Consider the following 18,559-nt stretch of genomic DNA (forward strand, 5'->3'; position numbering starts at 1 on the left):
AGCTCTGTGACCTACAAATTTGTCCTGAGACTTCTGAGAGTTTTGTTTCTTTCTCTCTCTTTTTTTTTTTTTTTTTTTTTAATGCATGGACAGCAGCCTCTGGATCAAGGGCACATTGTAGCAGGGTTATGTGGAAGGTTCAGGAAGTGAGGATTTCATTGCTGGAGTGTCACTGAGGAAGGCGAAGGGTTACAATGGAAAGAGCACTATGACAGATTCAAGACCACTTTGTAATAACAGCAACCAGTAAAAGAGTTTCATCTCATTTCTGGTTGCAATTCTGGTCAACCAGGAGACCATCAGTAAACACAGAGTTAGGTCCCAGAGACTGCATATTAATGAGAACCCATAGCTATCCTGTCAGTAATTGCCTGGACTTTATGTTTTGAGCCCTCTACATGATGTTACTTGAGAGAGTGCAGTAAACGTTCATGGATGTTTAAAAGTCCTAGTCTAAATATTTGCATAATAAAATCTTTCGGAAGGGACAACAGGATGCCACCAGAGCTTGTGGGGACTAGGCAACTAAGAAAGAATTTCCAGAAATTAAAGTTCTGAAGGGTGTGTGCATGCCTGTATACACACACATGCATGTCTGTCTGGCGATTTCATATTAGGATTTAGGATTTTTATCTTTTAAAAATAAAAGCAAATATATAATCGATAGAGGAAAGCTTTTACTTTCACCCACTTACCCATACTGTAGTTTCCTATTAGATAAATATAAAATTGTACAACTCTTAAAAGAGATTTCATAGTTCACCAAGTTTAGCAATCTGTTTTGTTTGATTTCTGCTGAGATTTGTGGAGAGCCTGGTGAATGCCAGGCTTCCTCCTGGTTGAGGGCCTTACTCCTCTAGTTTCCCAGAAGAAGGTGGGAGAACTGGTCTCCCAAGCAGTGTGTATTTATGAATGTGACAGTGACTCTTGTAAAAGGATTACTCGGTACTGACGTGCTGCTTAGTATAATCCCTTTCCATTCAGTGCTGTTTGGAATGTCTCCTGCCTGCCATGATCTGCCTTGTGGTAACAGTTTCTGTGCCCATCGCCTTTGCTGCCAGGAGAGCCTGCTGGTATGCCCAAGTGCTTTTAGGCCAACTGTAACCAACAGCTGTTTGCCTGAATCTGCTGACATTGCAGATTTTTGCATGGACCAAAAAATTCAACCTCTGATGTACAAGGCCTTGGAATCTTCAAGTGGTAGTTCTTTTTGTCACAAATACATTTATGATTCATTAATGTGTAGTGATGCACATTGAAAGTGACTACACCTCCCATAGAAAATGTAATCTGTAAACAAAGCAAAACAAAACAAACAAAAAACACTAGCCACTGTAGGTTTATCTGAACTAAGGCTAACTTGAGAGAGAATGGACTATTAGGTGACATTTATGTGACTCCAGGTGAGTGCAGAGAGAAGGCGAGGAGGGTCCAAAGAGCCTCAGGGATCACTTATTTCAAAATTCAGAATATCAGAATATTTTCTCATCTCTGTCTCTCTCACCTCTCTCTCTCTGTCTCTGTCTCTCTCTATCTCTATCTCTCATTCTCATGTGCCCATGGAGGCATCTATGTTTGGGAGAGAAAAAAAATTTTTCTGATGCTTCTGATTCACCTTCTCAGCAGAGAACAATTTTAGATCAAATACTTTCCAAATGTTTCTGGATATCAGGACTATATTAGGAACTTTTTTAACAAAATAAGTTCTTGGGCCCCATAGAATACCTACTAAATGAAAAACTCCAGGAAAGGGACCCATGAATCTGGATTTATGGGACACCCCTCCCCCACATCTGCCAGGGTAATTCTGATGCAGCATTTTGTGGATCAGTATTTGAGATCCCTTGACATAACATATTTAAAGCATTTTATCTTTTAGACAAAGGATCAATCAGGCCTTGTCCATCACCCATCCTGCCCTCCTCCATCAAGTCATGTTAATCAATTAAACCTTTTCCAGACTACTGATATAGCAGTTTACATGTGGTCAGGAGTAAGTAACACAAAAATTCAACGATGGTTTAAACAAAGATACACATCTATTTCCCTTGCACATAAAGAAGTCTAGAAGGCAGTCAGTCTAGAACTCCATGTTTCAGAAACCCAGGCCCCTTCTCCTTTGTTGCTGTCCTATCCTTGAGCACACCAAAGAGCACAGGGCTTCTATCTCATGGTCCAAGATGGCTACTCCTCTCTACCCATCAATTCAACATTTCAGCCAGTAGGAAGGGGAAAGGGGAGAAGAACTCTTCCAGACAAACACAACCTATTGTTTATAGCCCATTGGCTAAATAAAACAAAGCTGCAGATGACCATACCTAGCTGCAAGGGAGGCTGGAACATCTAGTCTGGATTTAGGTGGCCATATGCCCAGCTAATCAAAAGAGAAGGACAGAAAGAAATGACAGGGGACAAAGAATGTCTCTGTTGCAGTTCATCAAGTCATTCGTTTCTCTGGGTCTCTTTTCTCTCCTCAAAAATAAATAATGTCTTTGCACTGGATTACCGCCCTTCTGGCTCTGATATTCTTGAATTCCATTATTCCATTTCATTTAAGATCAGACTGACACAATTACCTATAAATGTTAGTCAGGATCCTTTACTCAGAAATAATGCCTAAGATATCAGCCTTTGAAAGTCCTTCTTTTAGTTTTAAGAATGCTAAAATTCAGATGTCCCAAGAATTAGTAGTCTAAGCAGCTATTAACTGCTTAATTTGAGTAAACCTGTTCAATGTTGTAAAAATTTTGTGGAGCCATATTCCTAAAGACCAAAACCAATAAGCAAGATACATGTGTATGGTTATTTCTCTCCAGCCTCTTTGCAGAAGGAAACAGAGAGTTACTGAAGTACATTGCCAGGTGGGTATGAGGGCAGAAGTCAAGTATGGGCTCTTGGCTACCTATGGAGGAGGACATTGCAATAAAAAGAGAACAGCAGGAACTTTGCCCTAAAAAGGCCCAGCTGTTTTCTGTGTGGAGAGCTTGGTCTGTGTGACATAAAGGGACATGGGGATATATGAGACATGGAGATGTTTAGGGTGTTAATGATGAGACAGCCACAGGACCCTAGTGATCTCAGGCCCTAGGATCCTCTTTCTCAGTCTCATCTAAAAATTTCCCAGCCTCATCTAAAAATTGACGTAATTAAAAATTTTTTTCTCTTTGACACCAGAGTAAAATTTTCAGATGTGTTCAGGGGTTCCAAGTATCAGATGATTTTTGTTGCTAGGATTTTAAAAGATTTTGGAAATACAGAAAAGCCGATGCAATTTGAGTATCTTGCTTCAACTTCTGAGATGCGCAGTCTGTGACTGATTGGAGCCTACTGTTGATCCCTCCCTTGCTGCCTGCCTTCCAGCAAACTGCACTGTTTGATCCTTAAGAGGAAGAGGGGAGTCTCCAGGGGATGTACGGCTGTCAGGCCCAGAGTAGCCTCAGGGGTAGAGTCAGCCTGGAATCAATCACACATGTTATTAATTGACTTCTGCCCCACCTTCTGTGCCTGCATAAAGCCAAGTGTAGGAACTGCAGGGCTGGCTATGGGGAACCATACCACGTGTGCCTTTCTTTCAAATCAGCACCCATCTGGGTGGGCAAACTGTTTTCAGCAGCTGATAGCAGTCACAGTCTTCCCATCTGCTGATGTAAACCCAGCAGAGGAAAGTTGTATCTATAAAACAAAAAATAACACCCTATAGATACTTATTTTCTCTATCTCCCAAATTACCTCAGGGATCTTTTTTTGCCCAGATTTGGAAAGAAACCATGCTTAATAGCCATGGTGCTTGTGTCACTATAGGAGGCTGTAGGGTGGTGACTCACAGGCAATTTTCAGGTGTGTTCCGGCATCCAAAGTACATATGTTGGATGGAGAGTGAAACTAGAAGGAACAAAGGGCAGAGAAATCTACCCACTTCTAGGGTAACTGATGAGTGGTTGCCTCTGAGGTGTACCTTCTTTGGCCCCGTCCAGTAAAGGACACAGCTGGCTCTTCATAATGCCAGGATACACCCCACTTCTGTGGTGTGTTCAGTTGAAGCAGATGCACAAATAAGGAATATTATTTTATTAGACATGTCCTCAGCATGGCAAAAATACACAGGTCCTTCTGTCTTTCTCAAATGAGACTATATAGTGGAGACCTCCAGACAACAGCAGAAATGACTTAGTAGCTTCTGAGGGTCCATCCTCAGACCTACATCCAGAGAATTCATATAAAGCCCTTAGCACAGTGCCTGGCATCGGGTAAGTGCTTGATACATTTCAACTAATAATAGTAATAATAAAAACAACAGCAATATAATAAAATCCTACCCAGTTGGAGAGTGTTACTGAGAGAGGAATGTGTTTCTTCCCACTCTAATGCATCTCTTGTAGAATTACCAGTTTTTTTCCTAAAAATGCAAGTGTGATCCTACTTCCTTGCACAAAGTCTTCTGTTGGCTCCTCCACTGCCTATAGGATGCCATCATCTTGGCTTGGCCCTACTCTCCCTCTCTAGCTTTAACTCTTATCTGTCCAGGCTGTTCCAGCCCCGCTATGTTCTGTCTGTTAGCATTTTACATCCTTCCCTGAGCACACCTTGCTCTGACGTACGTCGTGATCCTCACAGCCTATTCTTCTGCCTGGATAAGTTTCCATCCCCTGCTCTTACTTATCTTTCCTGACCCAGATCAAATGTCGCCTCCTGTGTAAGCTCTTCCAGTTCCCTTAGGCAGTTAGTCACCCCCTCTATGCTCCCACCTCACTCTGGCTGTACCTCAAAGGCCATACCGACTGTGCCATGTCATAATTTGCCTGTCCATGTCTATGTCTTCTCCATGAGTTTCTGAGCTCTCATAGGAAGGAATCATACCTTATCCATCTGAATTCGCCTGTGGCCAAAAGAATTCATGAGTACTCTAGAGTACTGTTAACTAAGAATTTGAAGGTTGGATTCTCACTAGCCACGTTCCTTCAGTCAAGTCTCTGTCTAATTCTTCTAGGTGACATAACTATAACTTAAGAGAAAGGAGAAGAAAATATTAAGATGGAAAGTGTTGTTGACTCTTCAGAGCCTACACAATTTATCTCTAATACCTAACAGGTGAAGGATGAGAATAAATTGGATAGCGGACCTGACGTTATTAACCAGAAAGCATATGATGAGCCATGTCTATCTGTGATTCCCAAAGATCCTGGCTCTTGGTAGGTGACATCAGAGAAAAATGATGTTGAGTGGATCATGAAAAGAGGTTTTCAGTGACTTCCCTGGTGGTCCAGTGGTTAAGACCTTGCCTTCAAACGCAGGGGGTGTGGGTTTGATCCTTGGTCGGGGAACTAGGATCCCACATGCCTCGTGGCCAAAAAAACAAAACATAAAGCAGAAGCAATTTTGTAACAAATTCAATAAAGACTTTTAAAATGGTCCACATCAAAAAAAAAATCTTAAAAAAAAAGAAAGAAAGAAAGAAAAGAGGTTTTTATATATGAGAGCTCAGCAGGCAGCAAACCGGTTGAAGTACAGCTCCCAGGAGGAACATTCACCACTGTAGACTGAGCAGTGATCACCACCTAGGATATGTCTGTGTAAGAACGCATTGCATGAATGATCTTGCTGCCCATGGGGACATCCATACAGTGTAACATGGTGGCTAAGAGGGTGGTCTTAAGAGTCAGACCGCCTTGGTTTGAATCCTCACTCACTGTGTGGCCTTGAGCAAGTTACATCACCTCTCTAGATTCAGTTTCCTCATCTGTAAAATAGGAATAGCAGCATTATTTACCTCGTAGTTTTGTTGTGAGAATTTAATGAGTTAAACCATGGAGAACAGTTTCTGGCAAATGGTAAACATTCGATAAACATCAGCAATTTATTACTTCCTCAGTGGTGCTCAGGGCTTTCTCATTGCATTTATTTGGATATAGACTGAAACTTAAGCCAAACAGACTGAAATCAGGGAAGACAGGAACAGGTTAATGGTGTGCCTCAGGGAAAGAGACTGAGTGGATGTGTATGTGGGGGACAAGTCAAAATAAGGACAGAAATAAAAGGAATGAGGTACTGCATGTACCATCAAAGGTATAAAGCGGGACTGGCTGTATCTTCTTTCCTTGTTAGGAAATAACTGGTATATATAAATTTTTTTCCTCAGAGTGGAATGTATTTCTGCATCATATTTATATTGTAGACCACCATTCCTGAGGGGAATATAAGTAACAAAAACAATAATAAAGCCACATTTTGTAAAAATTTTTTATAATTTAAAATAAGCCTAGTTTTCTTGGGGGCACTGGAAGTGCATTGCTTTCCATAAAGGGCAGGTGGTCCCCAGCTCCCCACCTATAAAAACAGCTCAAATAAGTTTGCAGCAATTTTTTAAAAAACTCTCATTAACTAAATCTGAAGTGGTTTAAATTAGATCCAGGCCAGATTGCCTTTTCTTGCCCATGAAGAACTGAAGTAGAATGCTTCAATTCCAGAGGCTTTATTTTTTTCATTATTTTCTTCACTCATTAGACTCTCTGAGCCACGCAGGTGGTCTCAGCCCCCTTGGTTGGGTATTGCAGTTATTACAACCCTCTTTCCTAATGTGGGTCCACATGCAAAAGAGACTTCTTTAGGAATGGCTTTGACTTTTTTGAGAGGACAAACTGCATTCATGTGTTCTGTCCATCTACCTAAGTCTCAAATAAAGGAACTGAAGCAATTTTAGTTTAAGAGTCCCATCCTCACCAGGACCTCATCTCATTAGAAGGCACACACTACTACAGAGCACACCCTCCATAGCTGTGTTTCCCCCGCCCTATGCCAGACCCGCAAGGCAGCCAACCTATGTGGCGGAAACAGAGATGCCCTAAACTGCTCTTTACACATGATCTCATAGTACGTGGAAGGATGTTACGGCCAGCTGTTTTCCTTAACTGGAGACCAGCAGTTTGCACCTGTGAAGAATCAAATGGCATGCCCTCTGAGGGCGGCCACTGCCAGGGCGGGTGTGAAATCCTGTGCCCTCTGCCTTGTTTTCCTAACTGGCTGGAATATGCTGGCCAAGCACCAGGGTGTGTTTATTACATCCTCTCTGGGCTCAGAGTCTTGGACACATTTCAAGTAGAGAAGTGACACACATCTTGCCCAGGTCGCGTTTCTGTGACATCCGGCAGGCCTTCCACAAAAACACTTGCAGGAGGAAAAGGAAAAGAATGACAAAGGCAACTGAGAACCACATTACTGTCCCCATCCTGACTGTGTGGAAAAACATCCTGCGACATAGGAGCTGGATGGATGCTATGCATCTCTAGCTTGGAAATCAAGACTAAGGGCCCTAGGGGCCATTCCACAAGATGGAGGACCTGTGACTTAAAAACCACAGTTTCCCTGTGACTTAAAAACCACAGGGGAATTTAGTTAAAACTTTGGAAGGTTCAGTGTCTTTGGGGAAGCCTTGGTTGGTGCCAGCCGGCAGCTACTTACTACAGAATTGCCATCATCGGGGAAGATTCTTTTTTCCAAAATGCAAGTAGCTTTATTGTTTTTTATATTGTAAAAAGGGTACATGCTAATTGAAATGATATTCATAAGTCTCTTGCAGAGTGTAAAGAAAACAAAAAAATCTTTTAAGTATATACAAGATATGCTTTCACATAACAGAGCTGATTTTCCATAGCCTCCCTCAATGATACAGGGTTGAGTCGCTGATTCTTTCTGAGTGCAAACCCCAGTGCTGGTGGTGAAGGGAACACAGAGAGGAGAAAGACATGGTCCCTGCCCTAGAGGGCCTCACAGTGAATGGGGGGCAAGAGAGATGTACAAACAGATGATTAGAGTTTAACTTGGTGCCTGTTAACTACTGATTTCTGAACTGGATCAAGAAGGAAAGAACTCACCTTGTGTGGCTGAGTTTGGAAGTGTGTTCTAAGTGAGGCTTGTTGTATGATAGGATTATGTCAGGGGAGGAGGAGGAAAGTATTCATGGGAGGACACAGCTGGTGCAATGGCAAGCAGCTGGGGGAAAGCCTTCTGGAAGCCATGAAGAGTTTCAAGTGCCTGGATAATGGAGGGAGGGGAGAGGGATGAGGCTGGATGGTAGACTGGTTCCAGATGATGGAAACTCCTCACTGATTAGCAGGCAGTTCTTGTTTTCTACCTTCTCTCTCCAAACTTAACTTATCACTGGTGTCCAGGTCACGTGGGAACAGTATTTTGTTTCCCTTTATTGTGTAGACAAGCAAATGAATACTGTGTACCTCAGAGTTCCCCAGAAACTAAAGAGCCTTGTAAAAGGACAAACAGTCCCCACAAATAGTTGCAAATGTAGGATAGTAATGGTTACAAAAGTTACATGTTGCAGCAATTTTCAACAATGTCTTGTAATTATCAACTGTAATTTAGGCCAACCGACCAAATCCACAAGGGGCTCTCAGTGGCTCTGTGAGGGGAGAGCTTGGCAAGGCCTAGAAAGGGGCCTCTGCTTGACCAGTCTCCCCTCAGGATTGAACCCCAAGGATAGTTAGCCTGGTCCCCGCAGATCTCACCTTCTCTTTTCAGAGGGGACTTCTGCCTTTCTTATACCGGTGTCTGTGAGGAAGCAGGCCTGTGCCTGCCCCACCAAAAGCATAAAGTTTCCACTTAGCGACTGCCCTTCTAGGCTTGAGCTTAAGATGTAAACGAATCCTGGATTCATCAGAAAGGACAACTTGGCATTGGCAGCAAGTGGGTTGAGGGGATAAAGCAGTTGCTACTTCCAGCTCAAATCCTGCTGCTCTTTTAAGGCTGTAGCACAGACCTTGCTCTGCCCATAGCCCTTAGGCTTAAATCACTTCAGCATAAGCCAGCTCTTCTGATCTCTGGTGGCCTCGGCCTGCAGCGGCTTGAAGCAGGGTTTTGGTTCCTGGCCAGTGATTGAGGTCTGGTTGCAGCCGTGAGAGCACCGAATCCTAGCCACTGGACCAGTGGTCAGTGACAAGGCCCTGGCCCTATGGCTTTGCAGAAAAAGAATTCCCACAAAGACGGAAAGTAGTGAAACAAATAAAGTATTTATTAGGAGAAAAACGAGTACAGTACGTGTGGATAGACATACGGGCAGGCTCAGAGAGTCACGCCCTCGTGGCAGTTTGAATCACTTTTATGGGGCATTTCTTCCGGGTTTCCTTTGGCCAGTCATTTTGATCTGCCTGGTTCAGAGTCCATGCCTGGTTCAGAGTCCGTATTTGGTATAGCTCAGGATTTTTCCATGTGTGCGCACACATCTCTTAGCCAAGGTGGAGTCCACCGAAGAGGCCTATGTGTAGGTTTGGCCACTTGGTATCACTCCCCTTTTTTTTTTTTTTAATTTCAATTATAATATTTTTTATTTTTAAAAATCCTTTTTGTTTCGCAAATTTGCAAGATCATTACTTTTTTGTATTTTATTTTATTATTACTATTTTTTAACATCTTTATTGGAGTATAATTGCTTTACAATGGTGTGTTAGTTTCTGCTTTGTAACAAAATGAATCAGTTATACATATACATATGTTCCAATCTCTCTTCCCTCTTACGTCTCCCTCCCTCCCACCCTCCCCATCCCACCCCTCTAGGTGGTCACAAACCACCGAGCTGATCTCCCTGTGCTATGCGGCTGCTTCCCACTAGCTTTTGACCTCCAAGGAGCCTTTCTCTGCATGTGTAGCTGGGGAGGTCTCCTGACTTTGAGAATGAGGAATATGTGGTCTCTTATCTTCTGTCTGGGCAGGGCCCAGCCTCCTCTCTCAATTGTCCTGTTATTCCCTTCTCGGAATATCTGTCCACAGGGAACGGACTCAAACCATTTGCTCCAGGGGCCTGTCTCTCTCCTGCTTCCCTTCAACTGCCAGCATCTGCATTTCTGAGTCTGTGGTTTCCCCCACTTTACAAGCCACCCCGCTGACATGCATGGCAGGATAGATGTGTGACGAATATCACCCCCAGCCCCACTAGCAGCCTTCAACCAATGATGGGGGTATTTATACCCCAACTCTGTCACTCCTCAAATGAGGTAACTCTTTCCCCAGAATCTCCTGGCATCCCTTCCGAGTTATTTCCCTTCTCTGCCTCACTCTTCTACTCCTGTACTCATCTGCTGCAGTTTCCAAATAGATGATTTGCACATAAATCATCTCAGGGTCTGTTTCTGGGGAGCCCAATCCAAGAAAAAGTCATTTCCATACCCTCCCAGGCCATCACCATCTTCCCTGCTCTGAGCATGTGAGAGTGTACAGCTGTAATGTGGAGTCTGCACCTGACTTTCTTCTGGTTGCATTTGCCTTCTGTTTGCTTGGTGTATGAATCCACACACTCCCAACCCACTCTAAGCCCTCTGAAAGAGGGCACACTATACCTTACATTTCCTTGTTACCCTGCACTGCAACTGTATTTGTGGCTCCTAGCACGTGGGCCACAAATACTTGCTGACCAGCTGTTACATAGAGACTGGAACTTGACTGGACACAAGTACAGGTCTTGTACTAGTAGACGGCAGCTGATGACATGGCAGGTTATGAGGAAGACCAGGAACGTTAAAGACATTGGGTTCCAGTTGTGGGTGGTGGCTACTGGTTTTCAGGTTCTGTTGGTCTCCTTTCTGTGTGGTGGTCAAAGTGTGGTCCCCAGCTTTGGGCACCACTGGGAACTTGAATCAGAATCTACAAGTTAACAAGATCCCCAGGTGATGTGTGTGCACATGAAAGTGTAAGAGGCACTGGTCTCAAGGATCCAGGCCCCACAGGGCTTATCTGCTATAGGATCCCCCTGGGGGTCTGGGCATGCCCACATACGTATATGCATGCATGATTCTTGTATGTTTATAGACACAGCCATACCCCTGCAGGTTTCTTTGTAAGACCCATTTGTTTCAATGTAAATAAATCAATAAACTTTAAAAATGATCATCTTTGGCAATGTTACGGTAAACAGAAACCCAGGGAGCATCAAACATTATTTATTATACAGTTTCTGAGCATTTATCACACATCTGATGTGTGCAAGACACTGTAGAGAGTGTAAAGTTAAATAAAATTCAGCTCTTGTGTTGTTGGAAGGGGCTTTGGTTTTTCTTCACTTCGAAATGATCCTTCAGTGGGCTTTGACACTTCCTGTATAACATTCCTAGAATTCCTCACCCCATCCCCACTCCTATGGAAAATGAGGTGGCAATGAGGGGAGGATGGGGGGAGAGTGTTCCTAATTAACAGTTTTAAATAACATAGGGGATATATACAAGATTTTCCTATTGCTTGACTTTTTTTTTTTCCTTGTTACTCAATTCATCATCTTTTAACCAGGATCTGGAAGCATCCCCAAAACCCCCAGCAGAATTTGACACATAGATGGTATCACCATGATGTAAAGTTTTTTTTTAATAACTGTACTCTCAAAAAATATGAGGAGAGTACTTGAAAGTAGATGAATTTTGTTGCATAGCCATAACTATACTATTTGAGCTGATATTTACATTTCAGCTCTCTGCCTTATTTATCAAAAACTGTAAGCCTGATTTTATTTTGTAGTGAATAGGAATGGGGAACTTGGTGCTGGTTCACAGCCCCTAAGAAAAGATGTATCTGACAGTTGGCTGATCAGTCACGCTGAAATGTTCACGTTACAGTTCTTAGAATTAACCAGCATGAGTCTTGTTATCCACATGTATATAACACAAAAGAAATTACACCGAGAAGGGTATCTTAACATCAGTTTATTCCTTGTTAAGTAATAAATAAATCTAGAGTAGATAAAGAAATAGTTGCTATTTAAGATTAGTAAATTTAAGATGTCTGGAAAATGTTTTCAGAACTGTAGATTTCCCAACTTCAGCACTATGTAGATCCCATAGAGTTTCAAATATCTGGCAATTCACCCAGAGAAGTGGAAGACAAACACTTTCCTAACTATCTCCCATTACTGAAATCTTTATTTACTTAGTATGGTTGATTTTAGAAATCCCTGGATTATACTAAGCTCCTAGTGATGTCTACATTTTCTCTGGCTCTTCCTTCTACTGCCTTCTTCTTTGAAGACAAACTTCCTTCAGCTGTACATAGCATTCTCTGTGACGGTGGTCCCTATCTCAATCAAATGTCCCTTTCCTCCTTCAAAACACTTCCCAGAGCCCACCTTCTCTATGATAGCTCCACATTCCTAAAGCATTATTTGGTGACCAACTCTTTCTCCTTCATGATTGGTAAGTACAAACTGATTGCCAGGGAAGGAGGATAGTGGGAGGAAACAGGAAGTTACAAAGATTTCCTGAAGGAAATATTCTACCTTTCTCCACTTTAGAAAGTGAGAATTACCTTAAAGGCTAAATGCATAGATTTTAGTATCCCATACAGTAGATAAAATGGAAACAATGGATACAATGAGGGACTCTTCTATTATTCTGCTGAGGAATGGCAAGATTAAATCATGCTATGGTCTAAATGTGCATGGCCATCCCCACAATTCCTATGTTGAAGCCTAACCTTAAGGTGATGGTATTAGGAGGTGGAGCCTTTGGGCGGTGATTATGTCTTGAGGGTGGAGCCCTCATGTACAGGATTAGTGCCCTTATTAAAGAGTTTCCAGAGAGCTCCTTTGCCCCCTTCTTCCATGGAACCAAAAACCAAATCTGCCAACACCATGATCTTGGACTTCGCAGTCTCCAAAACTGTGAGAAATAAATATTTGTTGTTTACAAGCCACCCAGTGTGTGATATTTTGTTACAGAAGCCCAAATAGACTAAGACAAAACATGAGTCCATTCAAGATCTCAACACAACCTTATCTAAAAATCCTAAAATGCTATTCTGCTTTATTTCCACTGTTTACATAAAGGTGAGCTCACAAGTGAGTGGAAGGCAATTTGGAAAGTAATTTTTTTCCTCCAAGCTACTACATTTCAGACCTTCTCTTCTGAGCACATCCTGGCCAGACAGACATACCTTCAAACCCCCATCCTATTAACTGCAGTTTGTTTGCATATTTTGATTTACTTATTTATTTATGCCCTGCTGACTTCCAGCAAGCAGTTCAGGCAGTTCACAATGAAAACATAGTTGCTATGAGACCAGAAATAATTAACCCAAGGCAAAATCCAGGAACGAGAAAGGGGAGCATTGGCGGGATAGGGGGCAAGTAGCAAAAAAACTTAAACTCTCCTAGCTAAGGAAATCAACAATCTCAGGCAGGGTCACATTTGCAGACTGCATTTTTCCATTTCATTCTCCCCTATAAGTAATGAAATAATATTTATCCAAGTATTTCTGTCTAACTTGTATTTTGGGAGTTACGTCTCAGCTACCATGAATAAAACATCCTGGTGATATTTTTTTGACAGTAAGTAGGTGTAAAGAAAGATAGGCATCTTGTATTTAATTGTATAATGAGTAAATTATGTAATATAATGAGTAAAGTATGGAAAGTTCAATTGTAGCTGATGTATAGTTCAACTGAGTTAAATCTTACCATATTGTTCCTTTTCTAATGACCACAAAGCACTTTTTCTTTTTTTCCTGGCAAAAGGTTCAAACACAATTTCTCTTTCTTTCTTCCTTTCATTTTTCTTTCTTCCTATTTCTTTTCTTTCTTTTTGGACCTGTAATAAGCAACTTTCTTCAAAATGGTTTCCATGATTGGGCCAGAAGACCTGTGGTTACTTTTTTCTATCATTCTGTGATTATACCACATTTGCAAAACAGATATTGTGTAGTTAAAGATGGGCTGCTTCTTTGAGTTCTCTAGAAATGTTTCAATGCTAAAATCCCCAATGGTCTTTCAAAAAGTTTCCTTAATTGAAGCAAAAGAAATAGTGGAACCATTGTTGGGGATAATCAATGAGAGGTCATTTACATGAGGGGACCGTGGTGTGGTGGGAGAAGAAATTCTGGCTCCGTATAATTCATTCTGAGTCGCTTGAGCCCACACAAAAGATTTACCTTTAAAAGGCTAAGTTCCCAAGCCCCCAGTTTTTAAAGAGTAAATCCGAACTGTAGAACCTCTAAATCCTTTATCAACCCACAAAATAACACTATGTTCAAAGCTCAAATTAGATAGATTTCTACAAGCTTTAAGGTCTGTAAGTATTTGGGGGTCAATGCAAAGAAAAGATGCTAGGAAATAAACTCTCAGCACAAATGAAGAGAGATTTGGGTTTTCAGACATAAATGTGGCCACACCAAATGCTATTTAGGGAAAAGCAGTCTTAAATTGGAAACACTTATTTGACAGCAGACCGTGTTCAGTTTTCTGGCCTTTAAAAAAATCAATCATACTAAAAACATAATTTATTTGGTTACATTATTGTCTCAAATAGCAAGACATAAAAGTAAGCTACCTTTCACATTCTCTGATTTCTACTTTAAATCCTAAGTCAACTTCATTGAAACCTCTCTTTGAGGAAGACATAGTAAGTTCAACATTTAAATAAAAGCCATAACTGCTTTATAAGTACAAAAATTATACCTTGTATTTTTTTGTTTTGTTTTTTTTACAAAGGCGGGGTTTACTTTAGCATTCTGTGCCTAATGCACGGAGTTGAACTGAGTCCAGTAGATCCTTAATTTTTGCCATGTTACAAAATTTGAGGTTCATTCAAAACAAAGGATACATCTGTTTTCATCAGCTGCTTCTTAAATTTTATTACTGGGACTTATTCTTTTTAATTGTTTTGCCTAAGCAGTATTGTTTTACTAGGCATGATTTATTACTCTCCCATGTGCCCACAGAAACTGTGTGTTCCTGAAATCATGCAAACTAAATCAAAAATCATAAGGAAAGGATGGGAAGTTATTCCCTTTACATTGGATTAAATGATCATTTAGAATATGTAAATCTGTTTAAATTATAATAGAGCTTTGTTTTTCAATGGGAAGAAAAATATGTTCAATTAACTCCAAGCTGATATAAAGAAAATGGAGGCTTGATCAGAGGACAGAAGAAAGAATTGAGGAGTATGACTTTTTGGAATGCTATTTTAAAAATCAGCTCAAAATTGGAGGATTATCTGCCTAAGGAGACATTAACAGTGTTTTTGTTTATATATTCTCTACTTCGTTCCACAAAAAGGGTTCTCAGGCAGCTTGCTCTCTCAATGTTCTATTTAAAATAAAATATCGAATCTTAGCTTTTGAACATGATAAACTAACAGCATTTGATGCCTACTTACTGTGCAAGCATTTTGTGTATATTTTTGTGCTAGTATTTTCAGGCTAGAAGAGCATATCCTTGTCTGGGGGTAGCATAATTTTTAAAGAGTAAAATTTATTAACTGTAGAATTATCTTGGAATTTATAGATTACTGGATGACTTTATTTTACTGGACCATTACTGCCTTGTCTACTTCAATAACGACGACTTTTTGTGGGATTGAAAATGTTATAACTGTAGAATATTTTTGCTTCAGATACAGGAAAATATTGAGAAAGACTGGGAAATAATTGCAAAGAGAAAAGGATCTAGCTATTGATAGATCATGAGGATTCAAGTCACTAAGAAAACCTTAAGTTATATAGTCTTTTGACTTAATCATGTGACATTTTTAAAAAGAGAAATAGGCTTTCTCGGTAAAATGTTGAGCAAATTTCACTTCTAGCTAAACCTTTCCGCAGGTTACTGAAACAGTGGCCCATATTTGCTTCCTGAGCGGGTATTGGGGTTTTGGACATCTCTAGAACTTCCAAACCTTTATCAATTCACAAAATAAGTTAACTCAGAAAAATTAAGGGAATATATGGCTTCTGAGACAGCTTATTTTAGTTTTGGTGATAATTTAGATATGTCTGCATTTACATTTAGGATTTTCGACACTGAAACAATATTAGCTAACATTTACTTAGCATTTCCCTGTGCCAGGCATTGTTCTGAATGCTTTGTTTTTAACTCACTGAATCTTCACAACCACTGTATGAGGCGGACCCATTAACCTGTTTTATGAACTGAGCCATGGAGAGTTAAGTGACTTACCCAAGGTCCATGACTGCCTGGTGGCAGTGCCAGGATTCAAACACAGGAGGGAGCTTCTGAGCACACTGTGACCACCACACCACCACCCGCTTCTGCTCAGCTGGGAGGGCTTTCCATGGGACTGCCACCTTTCTGTTCTCTGAGGGTGGAACTTCCTCTGGGAATATGTATCGAAAGAAAATCTCTCACACTTATCAACAACTCAAACAGCCAATACTCTTTTTGTTTGCCCTGCTAGTGTCTTACTCACCAATTCTACTTTCCAAGCAGTAAAGGAAGCCTCTGGAAAGGCAAACACTCATTGTTTCAAGGGGAAATTTTAGGCAGTGGAGCAACTTAGGCTGCTGCTAGAAGGTGTCTCAGAAAGAGCTATAAATCTTCAGGGTGGGTGCGGTTCAGAGAGGCCTGAGCAGGGGCTGAGATGGAGAAACTTTGCACGTTGCACAGACAGACCAGCTAAATCCAACAGAAAAGCAGGTCTCCAATGAACTGGACTCAGTCATTTGGAATTTCTAAGAAGAGTGACTATAAACTCATCAGTCAATAGAATCTTTAAAATTTTATTTTAAAGGTTAATATCTCAAACTCTGAACAGACAGCAGAATAGGAGGGACCAAAAGTCTTCCAGTAGAATAGGACCAGGAGTCATACATCACCAGTAAGTAAAACTTTACATGTTTCAAAGGGACTCCCACTGTTTAAAAATGACTTTTAAAACCTGATATTGATTTCTCTGCAGGGGAGGTATTCAGAGAAAGAGAGAAGCACAAGGGAGGGGCACACCGGTGCTTTCAATGGTATTGCCAGTGTTCTGTTTCATTACTTAAATATGTTTATACATATTCTTTCATATGCAGCACATATTCTATAATGTAAAAAAAACCCATTAAACGTTTACTATGTGCCAAATAGTATGGCTGGCATTGACAACAATAATATAATAAAACAATAGGCCTCTACTAAATGGCTTATTTTTTAACTCATGACATTTCTAGTATAATCACATCTTATTAAGAATAATACTTGTAATAACAATTGATTGCTACCATTTTTTAAAACCATTTGCTCTATGCCAGGTCCTTTATAGGTATTATTTCATTATTCCTCATAACAAAGTCTTGAAGAATTTGTGTCAGCTGAGTTTGTTAATAGCATATCAAACTAAAGGCAGCTTCAATAATAAGAATATTTATTATCTCATTTAAGAAGTCTGAAAGACTTGATGGGTCCAAGTTCCTTCAAAAATTCCAAAATGTCATCGAAAACCCTTGGTGACAAGGCTCTTTTCTCTCCACCTCCCCAGTATATTGACTTGGCCCCATAAGTATGTCCCCTCATGCTTGTAAGATGGCTGCCACAGATCCAGGCAGCACATGATGTAGACACAGCAACGTCTGATTAAAGAAAAGGCAGGGGCTTCCCTGGTGGTGCAGTGGTTGAGAGTCCGCCTGCTGATGCAGGGGACATGGGTTCGTGCCCCGGTCCGGGAGGATCCCACATGCCGCGGAGCGGCTGGGCCCGTGAGCCATGGCCGCTGGGCCTGCGCGTCCGGAGCCTGTGCTCCGCAACGGGAGAGGCCACAACAGTGAGAGGCCCGCATACCGCAAAAAAAAAAAAAAAAAAAAAAAAAAGAAAAGGCAGGTGTCCTTCCATGTCTCTCTTCTTATTTGGGAGAAAAACCTTTTCCATCAATCTCTCACCCCAGAAAACTTCCCCGCAAGTCCAAATGCCCTCAAGACGGGTAAACTCATATACCCGTCCCCTAGTTACAAAGGAGGCTGAGGAATTGAATAGCTGTCATTTTCACATTATGGCAGGATGGAGATTTTACCATAAGAAAGAAGGTGATAGAATGAGATATGACTATTGATAGGCAAGCAAAAATATCTGCCACTGAATTGCTAGCTCCAATTTATAGATGAAGAAACTGAAGCTCAAAGTGGTTAAATAAGATGCTCAAAGTTATACAGCTAATAAAAACACCAGGCCCCAAATCATCTCATGTTTTTCTTAACATAAGTCCAGCCATACCAAAAAAAATCTATCAGTACAGCCATTCCCCAAAAGGAGATAGGAAGATTTAACAAATCCTATTTTGCTGAAAAGCATGAGGTTTCCCCACCTCATGGTTCCAGAGCCGTGTCAGGAGTGTTGGGGTGTTGATGGTGATTTTCAATAATAAACTTTATGTCAGGCAACACATTAAGCACTGAAGGTACAAAGATGAACATGACATGTCCAGCCTTTGAGGGGCACACCGGGAAAGGTGACAGTGACACAGAAATTGCAGGCACGGATGTCAGGGCTCTCATGAAGATACAGCCAGAGGTCTGAGGAACACAGAGATAGGTGCAAGCAACTTTGGCTGGAAGAGTTCAGGAGGACTTCACAGAAGAGGTGACGTTTGAAGTGGTTTAAAGACGTGTGGGAGGGTACAAGGAAGAGAAGGGGAGGAAGGGCTTCCAGTAGCCAACAGTCTGCCCTAATGGAAGACATCTGTTTCTGATGGAAACTGGGTTGCTAAAGGAGATGGAAGAAGAGAAAACGATTTTAAGGGTGGTCTTTTAAAATGGCAACAACCCCTAGCCACAGATAGCTCCGAGAAGAAGGCATATCTCAGTA

At 41.2% G+C, this 18,559-nt stretch overlaps 1 protein-coding gene across 4 annotated transcripts in view; it reads left to right on the forward strand.

Annotated features, from left to right (window-relative positions):
- The window catches only part of VEPH1 (ventricular zone expressed PH domain containing 1), a 215,110-nt gene that overhangs the window by 75,490 nt on the left and 121,061 nt on the right, over positions 1–18,559 (forward strand). The window contains exon 7 of one of the 4 annotated variants that reach the window (XM_082839611.1): positions 16,509–16,675. The exons of the other annotated variants lie outside the window; for them this stretch is intronic. Coding sequence (XP_082695737.1) covers positions 16,509–16,544 — 36 coding nt within the window. The 3' untranslated portion in view covers positions 16,545–16,675. Of the gene's footprint in view, positions 1–16,508; positions 16,676–18,559 lie in introns of those variants that run through there. 4 annotated transcript variants of the gene reach the window in all.

The sequence above is a fragment of the Leucopleurus acutus genome (genome assembly GCF_964270905.1).
Source record: "Leucopleurus acutus genome assembly, chromosome: 5".
NCBI classification, from domain to species: domain Eukaryota; kingdom Metazoa; phylum Chordata; class Mammalia; order Artiodactyla; family Delphinidae; genus Leucopleurus; species Leucopleurus acutus.